A 15,273-nucleotide genomic window follows, 5' to 3' on the forward strand; every position below is an offset into this window, starting at 1 on the left:
ACAAGGTCTATGTTTCCCTGCATCCTTGTTAGTTTAGGTGTGGTACTTATGCTAATCGTTATATAAAGCAAAAGGTAATTTTGCTGCAACATATTGCTCATGTCCTGGTGCTTTGAAGTCTTGCTCTCAGTCTTCAGTATGCTGATTACAATTTTCTTCAGTAGTTCTTGCAAAGCTCGATGTTATTTGTGTGAAGTAGCTTCTCTGTTGTTATTTTCATCATCCATGCTAAATTCAATGTGCCACAGATAATGAGAATCAGCTTTTTTGAAGTGGTTTGTACACACAAACAGTAATTAATCCACTTGTGCCAATGATGTAAAACGTTGTATTCTATATGTGCAACCTCTCTGTGTATTTTCAATATTTTCTGTCTGTCTGCCCTAGGATCTACACCCTGTTGCGAATTATCAACGTTGAAAAGCGGCGTGACTCGGCAAGAGGGAACCGGTACCTCGTGGAGCTGGAGCTTATGGAGAGAGGACGTAGCGTGGTACGCCTTTCAGAATACATTTACCTGCTGCTACACCGCAGCAAGCAGGGGGAGGAAAGTTTAGAGAACACAGACTCTGCCCCTGCCTCAGCACCGGCTTCGGCCCTCTCCACTGCCACTCCCAGCCTCACCACCCCACCGCCTCCTCCTCCTCCCACCAAGTCGTCTGGCCGAGCAGCAGCAACACCCTGGAGCACTGCATATGCTAAGCCCCTGCTATGCCAGCCAGTCATGCTCCAATGGAGGAAAGATGTCATGGTACACTTTGTGGTCCCAGGTGAGTCAAAAGTGAATCCAGGGCAGATTCAGCATCCTTCAGATGAATAATTTATTTGCCTATACTTTCTTTGTTTTCTCAACTTGCTGTCCTTTTGCCTTTGGTATTACTGTTCTTCAGTAAAAAACCAGGCTCGCTGGGTGCAGCAGTTCATCTCTGACATGGAAAATCTTCACCGGCAGACAAAAGATGACAATTTCAGCATCATCATTGTGGATTTTGAGAGCGAAGATATGGACGTGGAGCAGGCACTTCGAGAGAGCAGTGTGCCAAGGTGTGTGCATGTGACACGAGGAGCTGTGTGCTGTGACTTTTAATATTTTGAAGGCTGCCGCGCTTTATATATATTTGTGTTTTGGCAGATATGAGTATCTTAGGAGAGAAGGCAACTTTGAGCGCTCGGCAGGACTGCAGATGGGAGTGGACACTATTGAGGTCAGTGAAACAAGCACACATAGAGAAGATGACAATATGTGAGCTGGCAGGCAAAAGCCACTCACTGAAGGTCAGACGCTTGCACAGACCACATGACCTTTACTGGCTGATGGACAGGCAGAAAGAACACTCATGCATAATGAATGCATCACAGCGAGGTTGGTCTGTCATGGACTGTGGATCTCACCCTTATCTCCAAGCCTCCTACTGCCTTCCTTGGCTCTCTCGCACAGAGTCCAGCTGTGGCTGACAGGGAATTCCTTAGACGGATAGCCGCATATCCTCTGTCATATGTATGCCATAGCTGTCACATCCACTCCCTCTCACAGGTTATTTGTGTGCATGTGCCCTTACACCATTCTGTGGCTGTCTCTGTCTCGCACACATGCATACCCACCCATGGGAGAATGGAGCAGCTGGAAGTCTGGACAGACGTTGATCCGTCAGTTGACTGTCAGTGCTGTCATGGTGGGATGACACGACTGTCACTCATATCTAAATGACCTATGGGCTGTTGACGTGACGACAACCCACTCATGCCGAGCACAGACCTAAAGAGAGCTTCTGCTCTCGTTAATCCTAAAAGCCCATGTAAAAAGCGGTAAAGCGCATGTGAACATCCGCTTGTCTTGCACCAGCTTACACACACAAAAATCAGACACTTCTTTTGCCCAGTTGAAGGAAGGATTTTGATATCATTTGGATGTAGCAAACATACTTGAGCATTTCTTTGCATTTTCTCCCACAGGACAGCCACAGCATCGTATTCCTGTGTGACCTGCACATCCATTTCCCTCTCAACATCTTGGAAAGCATCAGGAAGCACTGCGTGGAGGGACGCCTTGCTTTTGCTCCCATTGTCATGAGACTCAGCTGTGGTAGTTCACCACAGGAGCCTGATGGTAACACACTAAAAATACACGTGTTACATATTAACAAAGGCTTAGTTTGAAGGGGCACTGAAACTCATTCCCCAGTTACGGTGATATATGTGATTTTTATTTTATATGTGTAGTAAATACACTTTTTGAAGTACTATCATGTATAGGCATCAGATTTTCCTGTTGCTGCACCATCAAACTGTATGACTCAGTGCTTTTCTTTTGTCTCTAAGGTTACTGGGAGGTAAACGGCTTTGGTCTGTTTGGAATTTATAAATCAGATTTTGATAAAATTGGAGGGATGAACACAGAAGAGTTCAAAGACCGCTGGGGTGGAGAGGATTGGGAACTGTTGGACAGGTAGCTCTGCAACATAAACACTCTCAAAGCATGTATGACACAGAGTGAACAAACTAGTGAACATCTAATTTAACCTCAAAAGCTGTGTAAAAGCAGTGCATGTTGTAAAAAATGTCCCTGTGTTTTGTAAAAGTTTATATTATTAGTGAAAGTGCAGCTCAGGAAGGGAAGATCACAAGAAGCTTTAAAAAGCTGAACATTTATGTTTATAGTGATCAGGAAATTATCTTTTAAATTGTAATTTTTCAATGTTAGTCCTTTAATCTGCGTTGTGGCAGAGGAAATTATAGCTGTAGCAATTTCAAAACTTGAGCTAAAGAAACCGAAGATTATTATGTATTCATGCGGTATCAGAATAACACAATTTTCTGACTTGGAAAAAAAAAGACCTTACCTGACTTAAAAGAAGTAATTTAAAGCAAGGACACAGCTATCAACGTGTTGTTTAAATGCTCAAGGTAATAAAATACAGCGTACCTTCATTCTAATGTTCATGTTGTTCATGTCCAAATTCTCATTTAGAAGTACACGAACACATGAAAATCAGGGTTATCAGCTTATATGCAGGGTTATCTTTTAGTGTAGAAGTGTATTTGCAATATGATCTGAGACAAAAAATGAAACTTCTCTCTGTCTCTCTCGTTCGTTAGGGTCCTGCAGAACGGTTTGGAAGTAGAAAGACTACGCTTGAGGAACTTCTTTCACTACTACCACTCCAAGAGAGGCATGTGGAATGCCCAAAACAAAAAAACTCCCAAGGGATAGCGCAGCCTGTTGGTCAGAGGATCCTAAACCTACCTGCAGACCCACTGTGTGTGTGAGAGAGAGACCTGTCGGAGCTCGCTCACTGCCTGAATTCTGCCTTTTCGAAACAGGCTCCTTTCAGGGACTCCTCGGACCCTGTTGTGTATTTGTCTGTACGAGGAAACTGATTCCAAATTTGAAATTTGGAGGCGTGCTTTTTACGCAGACGGACCTGAGTCATCACTTTGCCTCACTGACTGAACTACTGTACAGAGAGAAGAGTTATTTTTATTCTCCTTTTCTCTGTCCTTTTTGGTGCAATGTTTTCAGAAAGACTGGAAAGCAGAGAGCGTGTGTGTTTGTATGTGTGGGTATGTATATATAGGTGTGTGGGTGTGTTGCCATGACGGAAAGCACCCCTTTTTTTTTTTTCTAACACGGAGATGTGGAGACAACCTAAGATCTTTTTGCTAACATGCTCTCACGCGGGAGCCTAATAGAATGTGTGTCAACGTGTTCATCAGGCGATTCAGACGCAGGGTTGTAGCTCAAGTAGAGGAACACTTTGTTTGATAAAGCAGTACATCAACTTCTACCTGTTAAATATCATTGACTAGAATGACTGAGGTGCTGAACTCCTCTTTGTATCTGATATTATAAACCACAGAAAGTTTTCCGTTCAGAAAAAGCCCTTTCTCAAACAGATACATCCCTTTCTGCCCCTCTTTCTCCTTCTGTATCACCTTTATTTTATTCCTTTCTTTATCCTTTTCCTTGTCATGCTAACTTGTGTGTTTGTATCTGTTTGTAATATTATTTTATAATGTCAATTTTAAAATAGAGCATTTATAATAATGCAAGCTATTGGTTATGACTTGATTTGTTTTAAGTGATGAGGGGGTTTTTCTTTTTTTTTTTTAACAAGGGACTTTTATTTATCTGGACTAAGCATGTGCTTACATTTGGCATGCTATTCCTGTTCAATAACACTGAATTTGTGAGCATTTCAGATCTACTGACAGATTTTTTTGTTTGCAAACTTCATTTCTCGTATTAAAATCCCACAGAGACGGGGAATGCTTGGCTGTCGAAAATACAGATACTCTTCTGTTTGAGCTTGTTTTAAGCGCTAACAGAAGGGAGACCAGTTCATGTGTGGGACACAGTGGTGCAAGGCATGGCTGTTTCACAAATGTGTGCCTTTATCAGGGTTTGGCTGCAGGCAGTTTTTAAGCTACTTTAATGACTGACGAGGGCCGAGACAAGCAGAAATACAACGGTATTTATCAGCAGGCTGTAAAGTCAGTGTAAATTCAGATATACTGTAAAAAGAGGAAAATAATATTCTCTTTAAAGGATCATAGAAGTGTCACTGTTTATTGTATTATCTCAAAAGAAAGGACATGTTTGATTGAGGTTTTAGTGATACGAAGTGTTCACTGGTGAGATAGAAGGAGAATCGTTAAGAATGACTACTGAGTGGGAACAGAGGGTGTGATAAAGAGTCACTGGCAGCTGCAGTCCAGTGGGACCCCACCTGCTCCCATTATTTTGGCTGGAGGCCGGGCTCCTAATGCCTTCTGTTTATGCAACATGGCACTTATATTGAGGAAGAGTGGCTGGAGGGCTCTTGGCTGGACATGTATATGGATGAACACTAACGATCTGTTATTGACTATATGATTGTCAAAATGCCCTCTAGACCTTTTTTGCCTCTACAGAAAAAAAGGTCTACACTGTACATAATTTTGCATTCACATGGGACTATTTAAAATAAAGGAAACACATTAATATAAGAATATATATATATATAGATATATATATATATGAAACATTTACAAAATGAAAAATAAGTATACATTCCGAGGTAATTTCTGTGAAATTGTTTTGTAGAGAAAAGGTTTTAAGAATGTATTGTACTTTTATTTTCATTTGTTGTTTGTTTGTTTGTTTTTTGTTTTTGCAAATAAACTTTTATCCTTACATCTGGATAATACTTTAGTTTTTTTGTTGTGCGTTTATTTATGTTTTTGGAACCCTGGTCTCAATACAGAAAAAGTGACACAAAAGTAAAATAAAAATGTTATTTGTTTTTCTGACCACACGGTGGTGCTCGTCCCACACGGGCCGTGAAGTGGTAAAATGGAGACATGGAAATAACATTGCTCAACATATTTTGAGCAGAGGTAGGGTGATTCATTGCCAGAGAAATAAAGCTTACTACAGCTGACTTTTCCAGTTTTCAATTATTTCACGATATTTTTTTTAAATGAACATCTATTTGTCAATATAAAGGATAAATAACATTTTCCCATTGCTATATTTTCTGTAAACTATAGTGTTCGAAGGATTTGCAAATTATAGCTTTTTGTTATTATTTATATGCTACACATTTGTTTTTGGGAAATCTACATGAACAAAACAGCCAGAGTATTACACATGAATTTGTCTGGGAAACACTACTTTCAATACGCTACGATGACGTCAGTCAGGTGATGAAGCTTCCTCCGAAAAATGGTTTCTAATACATCCAGAGAACTCATTGTGCATTGATCACATATCACACTGTGATCACATATGAGTGATATGTGAGAAGTGAAACATCATGACGCTAACATTAAAAAACTTCCCAGCAGAACTGACATTTAATCATTGACACGGTTGTGGCTTTCCTCTCTAGATCATGAAGTAAGCGCTGCCCACACCACAGCTAAACAAGGTCTGGATGAGGCAAGCGCTGACCCCTTGTGATCTCCTCTCCCGTGTCCCGTGTGTCTTATGCTCTGACTAACAGCAAGAAATTGGGGAGTTTACATGTACTTTAGTTTTTTCAGTTTCTATGACTGACTAATACAGACAGCATGATACGAGTGCATGTACATATCAGGACTGGGGTTTTCCACTTCATGCACACAGACGATATGTCATGTAACATGTGGGTCTGTATATACAAGATAACATTTATTGCAGCCACTGTTGCGGTCCAGCAGGTACGTAGAGTGAGTCTTGTGCTTTAAACCCCTTATGTGTAATCGAGACACACCCTGCCTATGTGAGCGCAGACTAATGAGAAGCAGGTAGTAACAGGCCTATTTTTTATTAGTTCTGCTGAACTGGTGCTGAATGAGCAGAATGTACAGTGCACTACTAGTTAACCACTACAAAATCTCTCATTATTCGAGCTGTTGCAGTATTTCTGCCTTCCTTCCTGTTCTAAATAAGCTTAAAATGCAGTTTTCGGTGAAAACCCTAAACCTTGTACAGTCAAAAGTAAACTTTACTCCACCTCATATGGTATAAGTCTTACACCATTAGAAGAAGAAGAAAGTGTGTACATTATTGTACTTTATTGAGCCCCGTGGGGAAATTGCTCTCTGCATTTAACCCATTCACTCAGTGAAGCAGTGGGCAGCCATTGGGCGCCCGGGGAGCAGTGTGTAGGGACGGTACCTTGCTCAGGGGTACCTCAGGGTAGCTGTTATACTTACAGTGCAGTTGACTAATATGCAGTGAACAAGCCATGTACTTCTGAGTGAACGAGAGGAACTAACTAGGGACTGGATGATGTGCCATGTATCTGTTACTGTTACAATAAATAGTATTTAATAATTTAATCATATTTAATAGTATTTTTGAGCTCTCGATTTGACAAAATAATATATTTATAAAATAATGTTCTCACAAAATATCTGAAACATTGTGTGATACTTGGATAATGGGCAAATGCAGTAGTAGGTCATACACGTCAGTGTTACGGTATCCCTCTTTCAGGGGAAATTAAGTTTACTTTTGTTTTCCAACTTAGGAGAGCTTTTAAGTGTGCTCTGATTGGCTGACGTGAGAGTCGGGCGTCTTCTGATTGGTGTTTGAGCTGCTTCCGCGTTGTCATTCAGCAGCAGTCCCTCCTCACGCACATCTGCAGCCGAGTCTCTCCGGTACACTGTACGTGACGACGAGCTGTGAGAGGAGAGCAGAGATATATATTCGAACTTTTCCACAATTGTCTGCGCAAAAAACAAAGACTTTCTGTCTGTTGAGCGGCTACATGGAGCTATTTTATAAGTAAACTCGACTCTGGCTGTATTGAAATCGCGGAAGGACTGTTTTCATCTCTTAAAAGACAGGTTACCGGAGGAAAGTTTAAATCCCGGTGAGATCAGGGGGAAGGTGAGCCGGGTGCGACTTGAATCATCCTGGCTGTCCTTTTTGTAAATGAAATAGAGAGAGTTTTGATTCAGTCTGCTCTTTCTAACAACCAGGACTTTGTCTGCTGAAGGAGTTGTAGTATTTCGCCGTCCCACGCTGAACTCCACAGCATGTCTGACAAGTGTTGCGCTGTGTAACCAGTTCGTCCAGCTCGCCGAGGAGTTTCGTCAGCTGCTTCTCTGACTTTGCAGGTAAGCCGCTGAGGAGGTTCGCCTCTCTTCCAGAAGGTCTCTGTGAAGGCCGTTGGACGACAATGGCTGGCTTGAGCAATGCCCACATGAAAACCCTGGAGGACCTAACTCTGGACTCGGGCTACGGGGCGGGGGACTCTTGCAAATCCCTCAGCCTGTCCTCCTCAAAGTCAAACTCCCAGGCATTCATGACGGCCCCTCACCGGGGGAACTGGTGGTACTACTCCGGCTCCATGAATAGCAGGAACAACAGCTGGGACACTGTCAACACTGTCCTTCCAGAAGACCCAGAGGACATCTTCTCCAAGTGTCCACGCTTACCTGAACTGGAAGAGTTTCCATGGACTGAGGAGGAGGTGGCCAAAATACTGCGTAAAGTGGCCGAGAGTGGGAGCATGAAATGGGGGACTACACCTGTGTTCTCACCGGAGGCTGTGAGGCGGCTGTCCACCCTTCTCCGCAGGGCTCTGATCCGCATTTCCAGAGAGGCTCAGCGTCTCAGCGTCATGCACTGCCGCTGCACACGCTTCGAAGTGCAGAGTGCCATGAAATTGGTGCTCAGCTGGGCCCTCGCCGACTACTGCGTCTCTGCTACAGTTAAGGCCATCTCCTTGTACAGCATGAGTGCCGGTGAACTATTGAGGAAAGGCAAGTCCGCCCGCTGCGGCCTCTCCTTCTCTGTGGGACGCTTCTTCCGCTGGATGGTGGACACCCGCATCTCCGTGCGCATCCACGAGTATGCGGCCATATGCCTAACTGCATGCATGGAAGCTTTGGTGGAGGAGATAGGTGCCCGGGTGCTGATGGCCGAGAGGGGTCATTCAGGGCCTGATTTGGGGTCAGGGTGCGTCACGGTGAGTGCAGAGGCCATGGAGGGGGTGGTCAACAATGACGCTGAGCTGTGGGGAGTCCTGCAACACTATGAGCACCTCATCTGCGGGAAGAACGCTAATGGTAAATATAAATGATGTATATAAAAGTGCATTTAAGTTAACAGTGCATAGCATAGAGTGAGGACCTTCAGTGAATGTTTTGTTTCATACTATTTTTTGTATCACATATTGGTCTTCCTGAGTGTTGATCACAACTTTCCACTCCCTCTGAGTCCATGTGTGGAAAAAGGTTAATTGTGGCCTGGTGCTGATTACAACAGCAGCTTTTAGTGTGTGAGAATTTGATGTATTTGTTGCCAATTTGACTTGTCAGAGTAAGAAAATTGCCTCTAATGTGGGCAAAGAAGGCATTTTCTGTTCAACCAAAGTCACAAAACAACAAATTGCTGAGAAAAAAGACTCAACCAGCCAGATTGAGTCCTCACATGTCACTCTGGTGTTCTACTGTTGTGGTTTGGAGTGCAGAGAGCCTTCAGAGTCTAGGCAGGAGGCTTGTCTGTTGACATAGCTCTCTGTATGCGCTGACTTCACCTCTCAGCCTCTCGCTGTGTTGGCCACACTCCTTTAAAATCCTCCCTTTCTTCCATTTCCTCATCCTGTACTCCTGGTAGACAGATCTCTTTCACCCACCACCATCCCTGCATACTGTTTCTTACATCTCTCCCTCCTCTCTCCTCCAGCTACAGCTGTGCATCCTGCTCCCTGCCTATTTGTTTCCTCCACCCTCACATCCCTTCTGAATCAAGTCTCTTTCTCCGCCTTCTCTGTTGATCCCTAGTACACTCACAGTGCTCTTTCCATGACTGTTTTGGCAGCCCAGCGTTGAGTTGATGCATGAGCTTGTGTTGGGACAGTGTAACCAGCCTTTGTTTGTGGCCCACTACCAGCTCCCTGGAGCAGAGCTATTTTACTGCAGCACAATGGCCTTTTGTTGTGTGATCGTGCAGCTTAGTCAAACACAGAGGGAGTCAAAGCAAATGCTGAGGATGCATACACGCACCAAGGAACAATATACACAACTCAGAGAGAGAGAGAGAAAGAAAAAATAACTATAGATAGTCAATATTAAATACAATTATGAAGCACACTTGCACAATTATGTGCAAGTGTGCCGTGCATGTGGAGAAGACGCTAATGTAACACGGCCAACTTTTGATCTGAGATCAATGTGCTCGTAATAGATAGTACTTTCCCACATGCATGCACTCACATATTAACTGCTACCTTCCATTTCAAAGTCTGTACAGCTTCCAGTGGCTTCATCATTATATCTGCTCCATTTAAGCCTGCAAGTGCTATAAACAGAACATTGCTGTACATTAGACAGGCCTGTTGTTTGGTTTTACGTTTGAATTGGGGTGCTATTTCATAAAAAAGTTAAAAAGCAGCTTTTGTCACATTACTTCACCAGATGTCTTTAGCTTAGGTTTGGCCTATTTTGGTGAGTTTAGTCACTGGTCTTGAGAAAGACCATCGTGTGATGTGTGTGTGTGCATATAATAACAACAGACTATTATTCTGACCACCATAGCTTTTTATAGGGCTAAATCTGGGATATGGAAGCCACATACCCCTCTACCATCTTTCCACCTGACACCCTACACCCTAAACGGCAACCTCCTACTGCTGAGCAACATCCCCTCTTTTGCCTACCACCCAAACAAAAAACAAATATCCATTTCCTTCTTACAAACCAGTATGGGAGGGTAGATTATTGATCATATAGAATGCATGGCACATTCTATTAAAACTCCTCCCTCTCACTTGATCTCACTTCATCTTTCTGCCTCTTTCTCAGAGGCTGACCCACATCTGGAACTCTTTAAGTTAGAAATGACTTGTACGGCTCCAATAACAAAACTGAAAACTCCCTCCCTCCCTCCTTTCCTCTTGCCCTCTCATGCTTAGTCTAACTTTTGGCTCTCTCTCTCCCTCTTTCTCCCTTTTTTTTGCCATTGCGTTCACATCCACATCCACTTCATCTTTATCTGTTTATTTCTTCTGGTCTACAGGGAGTGCATTAGAGAAACCCAGTTGTGATGTGCCAGGATCTTATTCATTACACTTGCAGACTCACCCGAGCACATTGACATGCACACAGACCCTGAAACCAATTTAGTCTTCTTTGCTTGCATATAAATGGATCTACAGCACTGGTTGAACGCTATACACAATGTGACTATACAGAAGAATCCATTTGTCATTTATTTCTCCTCACAAGGAAATGGCGTGAGCGAGCACTTCCTGGTATAATTTGTATTGACAGTACAGTGGAGCATGTTAAAGTGCAGAGTAGTAGCTTTACTAATGGACAGTAGAAGTGGCTATGAAATCATTGATCGTTATGTCTAGCACACAGATGTGTGTTAAGCTTTGGTCTGGCTAATAGGACAATTTCCAAGTGAGCACCATTCAAGTGTTTGGAGGACTTTTTTCCCGCTTTTCTCGGACTTTATAGTTGTTTGCTCAAGGGGCTTGTAACAGCAGTCCAGTAGTTAGATTTGCAAACAGTTGACTAGAGGGTCATTTATTTTGGGACATGACTTTAAATTCAATCACCAGCCCCATTCACACTTTGCACTGGGCAGTAGTTTGATATTTGGGTTGCTGTTCTAAAACTTGAATGTGAATACTTGTATAGTCTGAAGCAGGGGCTCAGTGAAAGAGAGCGTTCATGCTCAAAATATTATACATGGATAGATAAACTTAGTCCAGTACTAACATTTTTTTTCTTCTCTCTTCTTTCTTTAAATCCATGAAGATAGTAAAAAGACTGCTAGTATTGGGTTTGGGGTGTACTGTCAGAGCATATGATTTGCTACTCAGTGTTTCCCTAAATATGTATTTAGCCCATAAAGAGGCGTGGGAACAGTGGGCAGAGAGATGCAGGGAGAGGAGCCCAGTGCTGTGGTCACACAGATGGAGAAACCAGCACTCTGAAAATACATTCCCCTGTTGCACAAATCTGGTGAGGATCAAACTGAGTTTTGGGAGAAAAAAACCTAAAAATGTTAATAATATTAAGGGCTCGCAAGAGTGTTGAGTATGTTGGAGACGAGCATTAACAACAAACCCGTTTTCCTAAATATCCACACGGATTAATTTAGGTGACCCGTTTGAAAACTGCCGGCAGACATTTGTTTGAAGGGCCAACAAAACTAAGTGTTAAAGCTTTAGTAGATGGGGTTAATGCTTCACTAAACTCTCGTGCTTTTGTGTTAAAGCTTTATTTGTGACTGCATGTACCAGGCTGCATTCACACTAATGGTCAATGTCACTGATTGCAGTGGTTGCTTGTGTTGTCCCAGCTGTAAAAACAGTAACCCTTTAGAGTTCTGTGTTTCACTGTACTTAAATGTGGTTTCTTATACTTGGCTTTGCGGATACTGACCCTTGTTGGCAAACCATGAGTGATGCTTTCACAGATATGACTGCACGAATGGTTTGTCTGACTAGTAAAAAGCCAATAGCACCGAACCAGGAAACTATCACTGACTTCTTATCCTCTCATGCAGGTGATTGTGTCTGTTAAATTAATGAAAATAAAGTCAAACAATAATCTTGGAGTTCATATTGTGAACCACCTCAGGTATAACTCCTGTCTCTTTTAATAAAACTGTATTAACATTATTTTGCCTTCTGGCAATGTACCTCCTATCATATTACAGCAGCATGAGTCACGTTTTTTCTTAACACTGTTTACAGTAAATCACTGAAGGGAGTGGAACCAAAGAGATGGGCATGGCAGATATTCATGGGAAAGAGGTCAAGTGACATACAAATAGTGATTGCAAAGTTGAAAGCAGTTGTTCCTTTGTGTCTAGATTCAGAGTTCTAATCTCAATATTGGAAATCGGTATTCTGTCAGCAAACTGGGGAAGTTATATGTTTATAAAACTTCTTTGACCTGTTTACACTGAAAAATGTGCAATGGGAGAGTCACATTCCTCTGTCCATAGGGCTGGGATTACAGCTCGGGAAGCTAATGAGGGAAGCAGGATGACAGGCTGGCAAATGGTTGCAATCTTTAACCAGGCATCTTGGAGCATTGCCTGAATGTCAGCAATATCTAAGAGGAATAACAGTGCATTGCATCATCTCAGTGTAAGGGCTGACACGAGCTTTATTTATACTCCTGCCCGCGTCTCTGCAGTGTTTGCGTGAGACCATTTATACTTTGGTGTTTAAGTGTAAACGCTTCATCACTGAATGCTAAACAGTTAAAACAGTGTGACTCATTTGCCGAACCCGAGAGTGTGACACTGTAGGCAGAGCTCAGCTTAGAAATCATGTTCACATGGATGTTGCATTGACACAAAGCACCACCTAACTTGATATCTTTAGAGATCATTGACAACACAATGGTATTCCCTGATACTAGTGGTCTATTTCAGCAGAAGAATGCACTTTACCACTTTTTTGTTTGTTTGTTTTGTGTTCAGTGTAGATTTGCATGTCATCAGAAAGCCACTGTTGATGTACATCTATGATTGGATGTGAGCAAGAAGGTCACCAATTTCTGAAACCTTTAAGGAGGTTAAACTACAGTAGCCTTTCTGTGCTTATGTTTCTTTTGCTTTTTTTTGTCAGATCTGCCCAATCAAATGGCTATAAAGGACCTAACCTAATAACACAACCAATTCATTCTAGCTGAAGTACAAGAGAAAAAATATCTCTATACACAGATGCACACAAACTCTTTATTCATATTTCATTCAATCCTTTATTTGGTTGTTTCTGGGCCAGTGCAGATCAGTTCTGCCTTGCCTTTAAACATTCATTCCATTCACAGATATCCCAAAGTAAACTCTGAATAACTCCCTAAGTCTGTGTCAAACCACAAACCCCTACTAAAATAATCAGCTTTCCTGCTTCTTACTCTGAAAAAAATCAGTGCCAGGCATCATGGTTGTAATTGCTAATAGGCATTAGCTGGAATGCACCCTTTCGGCAGCTTGTATCCCCCAGCAAAACTAAAGCCAGCCACTGTAGTCAATATAGAACCATTTTGTGGGTGATTGGGTTGTAATGTTTTAATTACACACAAATAGATCAGATGGGAGGGCTGCATGGAGAAGGATCGGGAAGTGTGCAGTTTAAGAGGAAACACATTTTTGTGAGCATGGATTGGATTTAATTACTCTGTGCTGCGTTCTCTGATATAGCCAGGTAGATTCAAGCCAAATGTCTGCAGCTGAGGAAGAGTTGGAGTCTGTGTGGAGGATTGCTCCAGCGTGTACATGCCGCCTGGGAGCCAAAGTAAAGGCTGTGATCACTCCAGCCAGTGCTGAATGAGGGCACAGCTTCTTTTGGATGTTCTTCAGCCGAGCTTGGAAAGTATTTTTTTCTTCTTCTTTCCTTTAAAGTCTAAACTGTTGTTTTTGTAAACAAGCTGAAAGAGGGAGCTTTTTGTGACTCTGTCAGTGACCTCTTTGTCCACCAGAGTCAGAGAAGCAGTGTGTGGAGACTGCAGATCTCAGATATATTGCACTGGAAAAGCAAACACAGTCGCTGGTAGCCTCACCGTTGTGCACACAGATTTATCCCCTCGAGATAGTCACACTTGAGTTCATACTGATATTCATTTACATATGCACATACACTACTGTACACATGAGTATTTGCAAATTTACACAAGTAGAGTATTTCACCTTAGTCCTTCGGGATCCAAATACACTATTTATTGTAGTTTGTTGTCTTTGTATTACTATTCCCATCAGTGTAGTTAACAGTACAAAAAAGACGAACAAAATTGCACAAGTACGCTAGCTTAATAGTTGCCATTGCATGGCTAGAACAAGCTGTTATGCACTACATACCAGCTTCTTCCTCACTGGGACAAACCAAGGCCCAACTCGCAGTACATCACTCGCAGGTTGAGCATTGGTTCATAGTTTGCATTAACGATGGGAGTAGTTTCTCTAACTCCCTGAACAACGAGCCAATTTTCCAGAGGGAGAAGTTGGATAGAGAGAATAGGATGGAAGCAATGGAAAATAAAAAGCAAGCACAATGCAAGAACAGCATTTATGACAAGCTTTTTGGTAAGTGTGTCAGGCTCAGTGAGCACAGTGCCCATTTTGACAGGTTAAAGGAGTTGTGTGCATACATGTCAGAAGTAGGTCATTGCAGCCTTTGAAATTTCTTGCGCTTGTCTCTGCTTTGATGTCGTGCACTCTCATCCATTTCTGCCTCTAGTCCGATTCTGATGGTATCTGTGCTTTTAAGAGGGACTGCAGTGTGCATACTGGGACTGTGTGCAGTCCTGAGTTAGCCTTATCTGTCAACATGGTTGATTAAGGGCTGACAGAGTGACAGCTAACAAAGGCATTAAAACACAGTGATGAGCACAGTGATGAGTGGAGACTGTCTACGGTACTTCTGTTTCACCGAATTCAAGAAGATGCAGTTATCTGAATGCCCAAAGAGGAGTTTTGCTTTTTAAAATTTCTCAAAATGCCCGTGACCAGTGACAGAAATGGATGCAGAGTATGGCTGTTGGTTATCATTGCCATCGTAAGTAAGGGTACTAATTGTTTAGTCTTCCCTTCCCTGAACTGTCTAATCTTTCTTCACCAGACACTGGAATGTGTTTGTTTGCATGTCGAGCCTGCAGCTTCATCAACAACAACACGTATATAAACTCTGAGGCTCAGCAGATTTTGCCCACATCACAGGATATATCAACCCTTTCCCAAGTTGTGCTGATTTGCAGACTTCTTTGGCTTCATCTGAAATGTTTCACTTGGTATGGCCTATCAAATCTGGTTATTTATTTATTTATTTGACCTCT

At 42.4% G+C, this 15,273-nt stretch overlaps 2 protein-coding genes across 2 annotated transcripts in view; both read left to right on the forward strand.

Annotated features, from left to right (window-relative positions):
• The window catches only part of b4galnt4a (beta-1,4-N-acetyl-galactosaminyl transferase 4a), a 160,665-nt gene extending 155,490 nt beyond the window's left edge, over positions 1-5,175 (forward strand). The window contains exons 15-20 of the mRNA XM_085461382.1: positions 388-770; positions 891-1,044; positions 1,133-1,205; positions 1,954-2,107; positions 2,320-2,446; positions 3,097-5,175. Of these exons, the coding sequence (XP_085317508.1) occupies positions 388-770; positions 891-1,044; positions 1,133-1,205; positions 1,954-2,107; positions 2,320-2,446; positions 3,097-3,211 (1,006 nt within the window). The 3' untranslated portion in view covers positions 3,212-5,175. The remainder of the gene's footprint in view (positions 1-387; positions 771-890; positions 1,045-1,132; positions 1,206-1,953; positions 2,108-2,319; positions 2,447-3,096) is intronic.
• Positions 5,176-7,085: 1,910 nt separating this feature from the next.
• Positions 7,086-15,273, forward strand: part of abtb2b (ankyrin repeat and BTB (POZ) domain containing 2b) — a 41,089-nt gene continuing 32,901 nt past the window's right edge. The window contains exons 1-2 of the mRNA XM_085461383.1: positions 7,086-7,357; positions 7,450-8,541. Coding sequence (XP_085317509.1) covers positions 7,650-8,541 — 892 coding nt within the window. The 5' untranslated portion in view covers positions 7,086-7,357; positions 7,450-7,649. The remainder of the gene's footprint in view (positions 7,358-7,449; positions 8,542-15,273) is intronic.

Source organism: Copadichromis virginalis, linkage group LG7 (assembly GCF_057382275.1).
Source record: "Copadichromis virginalis isolate Kocher_CV1m ecotype Utaka linkage group LG7, C_Virginalis_male_GT1.1, whole genome shotgun sequence".
Lineage (NCBI taxonomy): Eukaryota > Metazoa > Chordata > Actinopteri > Cichliformes > Cichlidae > Copadichromis > Copadichromis virginalis.